The sequence below is a fragment of the Argentina silus genome, assembly GCF_951799395.1.
Source record: "Argentina silus genome assembly, contig: scaffold_701, whole genome shotgun sequence".
NCBI classification, from domain to species: Eukaryota; Metazoa; Chordata; class Actinopteri; order Argentiniformes; family Argentinidae; genus Argentina; species Argentina silus.
In genome coordinates this window covers 2,501-12,500 of record NW_028153249.1, presented here as the reverse complement: position 1 = coordinate 12,500, position 10,000 = coordinate 2,501, and the positions used below count along the sequence as shown (strand labels likewise).

The window sequence follows — 10,000 nt, the reverse complement described above, 5'->3', positions numbered from 1 at the left end:
AAATCCAAATGTTAAATGAATCTCTCAGTGTGAAACTGTGAGGTTTACAGTGAGGGAAGCTTGTGCCTTTTACTGCAGACAATCTACTGATGTATGTGTGACAGGTGGGGTTCGAACCCTGATCCCCCACCTGGAAGACAAAAGCATCTACCATGATGCCAAGAGGACGTCCTCAAGGTCCTGAGTCTTCATGTCTCAGGCAGGGCTACGTCACGCCCGTGGTTCCTGACCACCTCTGCTACTCCCTTCTATAGGATCTATTGTACATAAGTATCACTGTTTACTTTAATAAATGGACACAAAGCTGTACAATTGGACTCTTTTGATGTTTTGATTTTGAGTGACATAGTTCAACAGAGAATGTTTATCTTTTATCCACTCAGAGTACTGTGAGGACCAGGGGAGGCTGGTGGAGGTAGACATCAGAGGACGGGCTTAATTGTAATGCATGGAATGGAATGAGACATGGTGTGTTTGATAACATTCCTCATCCCATTCCATGCATTACAATGAATCCGTCCTCCGATTTCTACCTCTATCAGCCTCCCCTGGACCAGATGCTGTGTTTTCCCCATCAATAGTTGAGGTCAGGACGAGGGTGGGCTAAGCTGATCCAAGACCCTATGATGTGACTGAGTCGTTCCCTGAGGTGTGTAGTGCCCCCTGTTGTTGTAATATGGTATTGCAGTCTTAAACAGGACCATTATCCCCTCCCAGGGGAGTCAGAAGGATATATATGCCATTTAGCTGACGCTTTTATCCAAAGCGTCTTACATTGCAGTGAGTTCATACATGTCAGTATAGATGGTCCCAGCGTGAATCAAACCCACAACCTAAGCGTTGTTAGCGCCATGCTCTACCAACTGAGCCACAGGACCACAAAGTGTGTGTGTGTGTGTGTGTGTGTGTGTGTGTGTGTGTGTGTGTGTGTGTGTGTGTGTGTGTGTGTGTGTGTGTGTGTGTGTGTGTGTGTGTGTGTGTGTGTGTGTGTGTGTGTGTGTGTGTGTCAGACAGGAAAGTCAGCAGGATTACTTGTTATAAAGTCATTTTATTACAACACAACACAAGGACTCTGTGTGCTGTGGACTGACTTAGCACTCGATTGTCTATAGTTAGTGTGTGAGAGAGAGAGAGAGACACACACACACATACAGAGAGGGTGTGTTTGTGTGTCAGAGAGAGACAGAGATTGTGTGTGTGAGACAGAGAAAGAGAGAGTGTGTGTGTGTGTGTGTGTGTGTGTCAGACAAGGCAGCTACACACTAGTAGTTCAGTCTATTATGGAACATGAGACCATATTTCAGACCAGGCATTCCTGACTATATGTTAAATGATATCTTGAGGTCTGGTTTATAGTGATCACTGTGTATAGTGGTCATATTTCTGGTCAGGCGTTCCCCTAGACAGCCCCAAGTCCTAATAAGGACCTCCCTGAAGGTTCTCAGATGGCACCTGCACTCTTAGAAGAAAGGGTTCTAAAGGGGTTCTTGGGTTCTAAGCAGAACTAGTGAGTAGAGGGAAGATGCATCAAAACGTTGTCGTTTCTAAATGGTCAAACCAATATGTACACAAATAGCGTCAAATAAAAGCTGAGAATCTCTGCTTTTTTCTAATCAAAATGTTTGGAGTGTAGAGCCAAAAGAAGAAGAAAGGCTTTGCTGTCCCATTACTTACGCAGGGCACTGTCCCATTACTTACGCAGGGCACTGTCCCATTACTTACGCAGGGCACTGTCCCATTACTTACGCAGGGCACTGTCCCATTACTTGCGCAGGGCACTGCATATCATCTTCAATGGTTGTCAACAACAACAAGTACACATGACGTGTCATCATCCCAAATACTGTAAACGGTTCTCTCCTGTATATAAACACATTGATATTAAATATACAGCATAAGCATGATAAACATTAGTATGTAAAACACTGATATTAAATATACAGCGTTAAGCAGGATAAACATTAGTATGTAAAACATTGGTGAGCTATATGTAATAAAGTCATCAGTGTTGTTTAAAACATGTGTATCATTATTATGATAAAACTGTCTTTATGGCACAGACACAACTAACATAGCTTCAGTCTGTTAGGGACATCTATGGTTTCTTTCTTCTCCTCCTCCTCCTTTCTTCTGTTTTCCCCCCCCCCCTCTCTCCTCCTCCTCCTCCTCCTCCTCCTCCTCTTCCTTCCTCTCTGCACTGATCTGAAAACACAGGACAGGTGACAACAATATGGCTGATGCCTGCTTGTCACTGCTCCCACCTGTCCATCTCTCATTGGATAAGATCAGTCACCTGTCCATCTCTCATTGGATAAGATCAGTCACCTGTCCATCTCTCATTGGATAAGATCAGTCACTTGTCCATCTCTCATTGGATAAGATCAGTCACCTGTCCATCTCTCATTGGATAAGATCAGTCACCTGTCCATCTCTCTTTGGATAAGATCAGTCACCTGTCCATCTCTCTTTGGACCAGATCAGATCAGGAACAGGAAGCTCCTTCAGACTTGAGATGTTTGCTAGGATGGAGGATGAAGGGAAGGAGATGAGGAGGAGAGGACAGAGGAGAGGATAGAGGAGAGGGGGAGGAGAGGAGGAGAGGGGGAGCGGAGGAGAGGAGACGAGGGAGGAGTACGTCCCCGACTCCGCCTACATGCTCGCAGTGATGTCGCCAGGGGCTTGGCCGTGGGCCGAGCCGTCTGATTGGTCACTGTCCTCCTCCCAGGAAGAGGAAGTGAAGCCTGCGGGGGCGGAGAGAGAGTGTGGTGTGGGGGTGTGGCCAAAGCCCTGGTACCGCCCCCTGGGGGAGGGGGGGACGGAGGTGGTCTCCGTGGCAACGGGGTCCTGTGCCCCCCCAGACAGAAGGCCTGTGTGTTCCGTGTGGCGTGGACGACCGGTGGAACCGAAGTACATCTTATTGGGCCGACCCAGAACCGTCCGGCCTGGGGGGAGGGGAGGGTGTTAACTAAACACACACACACACACACAGATACATACACACACACAGATACATACACACACACACACACACACACACACACACACACACACACAGATACATACACACACACAGATACATACACACACACAGATACATACACACATACGCACACACACACACACACACGCAAGCACACACATGCAGGCAGGCACGCGCACACACACACACTCTGACCCCCCCCCCCCCAAACACACACACACACACACACCCCCCCACACACACACACACTCTGACACCCCCCCCACACACACAGCTGTACTCACCTACGTGGCGGACCTGTTCAGAGACGTCGGCTCTGATGTCAGAGACGTCCCACATGGCCAGGAAGCTGTCGAAGCAGGAGCCCTCCTCCGCCTCCTGGACGTACGGCTGGCAGCTGAAGCAGTAGTGGTGGAGGACGGCCGCCAGGAACATCTCAATACAGATGATGAAGTCCTACAGAGACAGCACACTTACAGCTCTCTGTGTGTGTGTGTGCGTGTGTGAGACAGGGCTGTGTGTGTGTGTGTGTGTGTGTGTGTGTGTGCGACAGGGCTGTGTGTGTGTGTGTGTGGCAGGGCTGTGTGTGTGTGTGTGTGCGACAGGGCTGTGTGTGTGTGTGTGTGTGTGTGTGTGCGACAGGGCTGTGTGTGTGTGTGTGGCAGGGCTGTGTGTGTGTGTGTGTGTGTGTGTGCGACAGGGCTGTGTGTGTGTGTGCGTGTGTGTGCGACAGGGCTGTGTGTGTGTGTGTGGCAGGGCTGTGTGTGTGTGTGTGTGTGTGTGTGTGTGTGTGTGTGTGTGTGTGTGTGTGTGTGTGTGTGTGTGTGTGTGTGTGTGTGTGTGTGTGTGTGTGTGTGTGTGTGTGTGCGTGCGTGCGTGCGTGTGTGTGTGTGTGTGAGACAGGGCTGTGTGTGTGTGGCAGGGCTGTGTGTGTGTTTGTGTGTGTGTATGGCAGAGCTGTGTGTGTGTGTGTGTGTGTGTGTGTGTGTATGGCAGAGCTGTGTGTGTGTGTGTGTGTGTGTGTGTGTGTGTGTGTGTGTGTGTGTGTGTGTGTGTGTGTGTACCTGTAGTCCAGTGGCTACAGCCTCAACACTGTCCCAGTCCCAGGTGTGTGTGTCTGAGATGACACCAACCTTCACCAGGAACGCTATGAACACTGCCTGCCTAGAGAGAGAGAGAGAGAGAGAGAGAGAGAGAGGAGGGAGGGAGGGAGGGAGGGAGAGAGAGAGGGGTGAGGGAGGGAGAGAGAGGGGGTGGGGGAGACAAACACATCAAAGGAATATGGAATTCCAGACTTTCGGCACACAGAGTCAAGAAGACAACTCTAAAGGGTCATATGTAAGCCTGAAAAATCCCTCCTTCCCCTTCCCTCTCCTCCCCTCCCCTCCTCTCTTCTTCCCTCCCTCCCCCCCCTCCCCTCCTCTCTTCTTTCCTCCCTCCCTCCCTCCCCTCCTCTCTTCCTCCCTCCCTCCTCCCCTGTCTCCCTCCTTTCCCCCCTCCCCTCCTCTCCCCCCTCCCCTCCCCCCCCCTTCCCTCCCTTACTCCCTCCCTCCCCTCCCCTCTCCCTCCCTCCCTTTCTTACCAGAAGGAGACAAACACCACCAGTTTGACACAGAGGAACTTCCCTACTGGTCGTATGGGAGCCAGCTCCTCCTTCAGGGCCTTGTAAAGCAGCACCAGGCAGTACATGGCAAACTGGACACACACACACACACACACACACACACACACACACACACACAATTCCTGAAACTGTAAAGTCAAACACACATTGCTGAAACAGGACAGGGTCACACACACACACACACACACACACACACACACACACACACACACACACACACACACACACACACACACCACCCTCAACCCACATGGCACAGACCCTTCAAATACATCAGTACATGCTGTGGTTATATGTCCGTTGCACTGTGTGTGTGTGTGTGTGTGTGTGTGTGTGTGTGTGTGTGTGTGTGTGTGTGTGTGTATAACATGTGTGTTTGTGTTCTCACCAGCTGGGACATGTTGTTGACTATGACCAGGTATGTCCAGGCGTTTCTAGAGCTGAAGTTTCCCTCGTCGTAAACCCCACACAGCTGACAGACACTGCAGACAACACACCAGGATAAACACACCTCATATACCTCTGTATCAATGTTGTAATGTTGTATCAATGTTGTATTTATGTTGTATCAATGTTATAATGTTGTATCAATGTTGTATTTATGTTGGATCAATGTTGTATTTATGTTGTATCAATGTTGTAATGTTGTAGCTATGTTGTATCAATGTTGTAATGTTGTATTTATGTTGTATCAATGTTGCATTTATGTTGTAATGTTGTATCAATGTTGTAATGTTGTATCTATGTTGTAATGTTGTATCAATGTTGTAATGTTGTATCAATGTTGTAATGTTGTATCAATGTTGTAATGTTGTATCTATGTTGTATTTATGTTGTATCAATGTTGTATTTATGTTGTATCAATGTTGTAATGTTGTATTTATGTTGTATCAATGTTGCATTTATGTTGTAATGTTGTATCAATGTTGTAATGTTGTATCAATGTTGTATCTATGTATCAATGTTGTATCAATGTTGTAATGTTGTATCTATGTTGTAATGTTGTATCAATGTTGTAATGTTGTATCTATGTTGTATTTATGTTGTAATGTTGTATCTATGTTGTAATGTTGTAATGTTGTATTTATGTTGTAATGTTGTGTCAATGTTGTAATGTTGTATCTATGTTGTATTTATGTTGTATCAATGTTGTATCAATGTTGTAATGTTGTATTTATGTTGTATCAATGTTGCATTTATGTTGTAATGTTGTATCAATGTTGTAATGTTGTATCAATGTTGTATCTATGTATCAATGTTGTATCAATGTTGTAATGTTGTATCTATGTTGTAATGTTGTATCAATGTTGTAATGTTGTATCAATGTTGTATTTATGTTGTAATGTTGTATCTATGTTGTAATGTTGTATTTATGTTGTAATGTTGTATCAATGTTGTAATGTTGTATCTATGTTGTATTTATGTTGTATCAATGTTGCATTTATGTTGTAATGTTGTATCAATGTTGTAATGTTGTATCTATGTTGTATTTATGTTGTAATGTTGTATCTATGTATCAATGTTGTATCAATGTTGTAATGTTGTATCAATGTTGTTTCTTGTTAAAGCTCTTCTCTCCATCACTTCCTGTTTGCTGTGGTACTGTACTTACAGTGCTATCACCGTGGTTACGGGCCTGACGACAGTGTACTGTAGAACCCCCAGCTTACACCTGAACAGCAACACCCTGACGGAGGAGAGAGGATAATACTATATAATAATATAATACTATATAATAATAATACTATAATAATATAATACTATATAATAATACTACTACTAATAATATAATAATAATATAATACTATAATAATAATAATAATAATATACTAATATAATACTAATTACTATATAATAATATAATACTATATAATAATAATACTATAATAATATAATACTATATAATAATAATACTATAATAATATAATACTATATAATAATACTACTATAATAATATAATAATAATATAATACTATATATACTATATAATAATAATAATAATATAATAATACTACTATAATAATATAATACTATATATACTATATAATAATAATACTATAATAATATAATACTATATAATAATATAATACTATATATACTATATAATAATATTATACTATATAATAATAATAATATAATACTATATAATAATAATACTATAATAATATAATACTATATAATAATAATACTATAATAATATAATACTATATAATAATACTACTACTAATAATATAATAATAATATAATACTATATAATAATAATACTACTAATAATATAATACTATATAATAATACTACTAATAATAATATAATAATAATATAATACTATATTATAATAATAATAATAATAATATACTAATATAATACTAATTACTATATAATAATATAATACTATATAATACTATATAATAATAATATAATACTATATAACAATATATAATAATATAATACTATATAATAATATAATACTATATAATACCATGGGTCTCTACTGTACTACAACACAGGCTTCAGTTCATCACAGGTGTAAGCAGCATCAGCATACCCCTCTACTTCCCCCCCCCCCCCTCTCCCCCTCCCTCCCTCCCTCCCTCCCTCCTTCTACTGTATCCATCAACCTTTATCAACAGCAGGATACCCAACAACCCCCCCCCCCCCCCCCTACTCACTCTCCCATGGCCCAGGGAGGGCAGCAGCAGAGGGGGGGCAGGTGTTTCTGCTGCTCCTGGACCTCCAGCATCAGCACCAGGCTGGGGTACTGGTTACTCAGGTAGTTGAGCAGGAAGATGAGGAAGTTGTAGATGACGTAGGCCTCGTAGCATTCCCGACACGTGTCCACGTAGATGGCGATGGTGGGGTAGCGCAGGGCCAGCCACTGGGGGGGGGGCAGAGAGGGGGCAGAGGGGTATGGTCACGTAGATGGCGAAGGTGGGGTAGCGCAGGGCCAGCCACTGGAGGGGGGGGGGGGGGGGGGGCAGAGGGGTATGGTCACGTAGATGGCGATGGTGGGGTAGCGCAGGGCCAGCCACTGGAGGGGGGGGGCAGAGGGGTATGGTCACGTAGATGGCGAAGGTGGGGTAGCACAGGGCCAGCCACTGGAGGGGGGGGGGGCAGAGGGGTATGGTCACGGGGAGGGGTATGGTGGGGGGAGGGGTATGGCCACAGGGAGGGGTACGGTGGGGTAGACAGTTGACTTCACATTGATGAGTTGATGAGTAACTAGAACCTGAGGGAACCAGGTTCCTGTAAGGGATCTAGAACCTGAGGGAACCAGGGTCCTGTAAGGGATCTAGAACCTGAGGGAACCACAGTCCTGTAAGGGATCTAGAACCTGAGGGAACCAGGGTCCTGTAAGGGATCTAGAACCTGAGGGAACCACGGTCCTGTAAGGGATCTAGAACCTGAGGGAACCAGGGTCCTGTAAGGGATCTAGAACCTGAGGGAACCAGGGTCCTGTAAGGGATCTAGAACCTGAGGGAACCAGGGTCCTGTAAGGGATCTAGAACCTGAGGGAACCACGGTCCTGTAAGGGATCTAGAACCTGAGGGAACCAGGGTCCTGTAAGGGATCGTGAGCTGAACCTGAACACTGAACACAGAGAATGATGACCAGGGCATGGTGGAGAGGGTCAGCACAGTGTCTGAATGGCCGTCTGTGTGTGTGTGTGTGTGTGTGTGTGTGTAGTGTGGGTCTTGTGACAACCACACACTGTCTCCAATTAAGGCTGTCACCATAGCGATAGGCAGGCCTGAATAGAAGGCAGGACGTTCTAGAAGCTGCTATGAACAGAATGTCTGACGGTTCCACAGTTCTACTCTACCAGAGTCATTGACTCCATGACTGACCACCATATCCCTCCATCTCATTCAGATGTTATGTATAATATAGATATTGTTTAGTTCTAATGTTATATATAATACAGATATTATTTAGTTCTAATGGTATATATAATCGAGATATTATTTAGTTCTAATTGTATATATATAGATATATAGATTTAGTATTATTTAGTTCATGTATGTTGTGCTTAAAGACCTTTTTTCACTGCTGTGTGAGCAAGGGCAAGTGAACCTGACGAGTCTGTGCAGTATAACTGCAGCATAAACGGTATGTGTGTGTGTGTGTGTGTGTGTGTGTGTGTGTGTGTGTGTGTGTGTGTGTGTGTGTGTGTGTGTGTGTGTGTGTTTGTACAGGTGTAGCACTTACACTGTCCAGACTGTAGATAGGCACCATCCATAGGATCCTGTCAACCCACAACACACACACACACACACACACACACACACACACACACACACACACACACACACACACACACACACACACACACGCAAGTCAGAATGGTGGACAGTGGCAGCATGTCTGTCCTCCCAGAGTCAGCTCCCTCTCTATAACCAGTAGTTCTAGAACACTCCTAGCTGGGATTGGGGGGGGTTCTGCTCTGGCCAACTCTGTTGTCATGGCAACCACGTTGTCCCCAAACCAGGTGTGTAGTAGTCCAGACTAGTCTCCAGACCAGACCAGACCAGATGTGTAGTAGTCCAGTCTAGTCTCCAGACCAGACCAGATGTGTAGTGGTCCAGTCTAGTCTCCAGACCAGACCAGACCAGATGTGTAGTAGTCCAGTCTAGTCTCCAGACCAGACCAGATGTGTAGTGGTCCAGTCTAGTCTCCAGACCAGACCAGATGTGTAGTGGTCCAGTCTAGTCTCCAGACCAGACCAGACCAGATGTGTAGTAGTCCAGACTAGTCTCCAGACCAGACCAGATGTGTAGTAGTCCAGTCTAGTCTCCAGACCAGACCAGACCAGATGTGTTGTAGTCCAGACTAGTCTCCAGACCAGACCAGACCAGATGTGTAGTAGTCATATTCAGCTCAGCAGGCTAACACAGTCGTATGGCATGCAGGTGACGTGGGTTCAAACCCAGTGTGAGTGTGTGTGTGTGTGTGTGTGTGCATGTGTGTGTGTACGTGTGTGTGTGTGTGTGTGTGTGTGTATGTGTGTGTGTGTGTACCTACCTGATGATGGGTTTCAGGCTGGTGTGTAGAGTACCTACCTAACTGAATACGTGCGTCTGCGCATGCATGTGTGTGCGTGTTTGTGCGTGTAAGTGTGTGTACGTATATATATGTGTGTGTGTGTGTGTGTGTGTGTGTGTGTGTGTGTGTGTGTGTGTGTGTGTGTGTACCTGATGATGGGTTTCTGTAGTTCAGGCTGTGTATAGTGCACCAGGTGCTGCAGTATCCCCCACAGGGAGATGGGGATGGTCATGAACACGAACACTCCCGCTATGAACCATGCCTTGCTGTGGGTCCCCACCTACAACACAGAACATAGAACTTAGAATCTAGAACTTAGAACACCACCGCTATGAACCATGCCTTGCTGTGGGTCC

At 44.9% G+C, this 10,000-nt stretch overlaps 1 protein-coding gene across 1 annotated transcript in view; it reads right to left on the bottom strand.

Annotated features, from left to right (window-relative positions):
- Positions 1–2,649: 2,649 nt before the first annotated feature.
- Positions 2,650–10,000, bottom strand: part of LOC310824329 (transmembrane protein 184C-like) — a gene marked incomplete at both ends in the record, with an annotated part of 8,131 nt that continues 780 nt past the window's right edge. The window contains 9 exons of the mRNA XM_083697583.1: positions 2,650–2,942; positions 3,265–3,436; positions 4,045–4,144; positions 4,563–4,675; positions 4,993–5,086; positions 6,217–6,291; positions 7,274–7,479; positions 8,811–8,847; positions 9,794–9,924. Of these exons, the coding sequence (XP_083553709.1) occupies positions 2,650–2,942; positions 3,265–3,436; positions 4,045–4,144; positions 4,563–4,675; positions 4,993–5,086; positions 6,217–6,291; positions 7,274–7,479; positions 8,811–8,847; positions 9,794–9,924 (1,221 nt within the window). The remainder of the gene's footprint in view (positions 2,943–3,264; positions 3,437–4,044; positions 4,145–4,562; positions 4,676–4,992; positions 5,087–6,216; positions 6,292–7,273; positions 7,480–8,810; positions 8,848–9,793; positions 9,925–10,000) is intronic.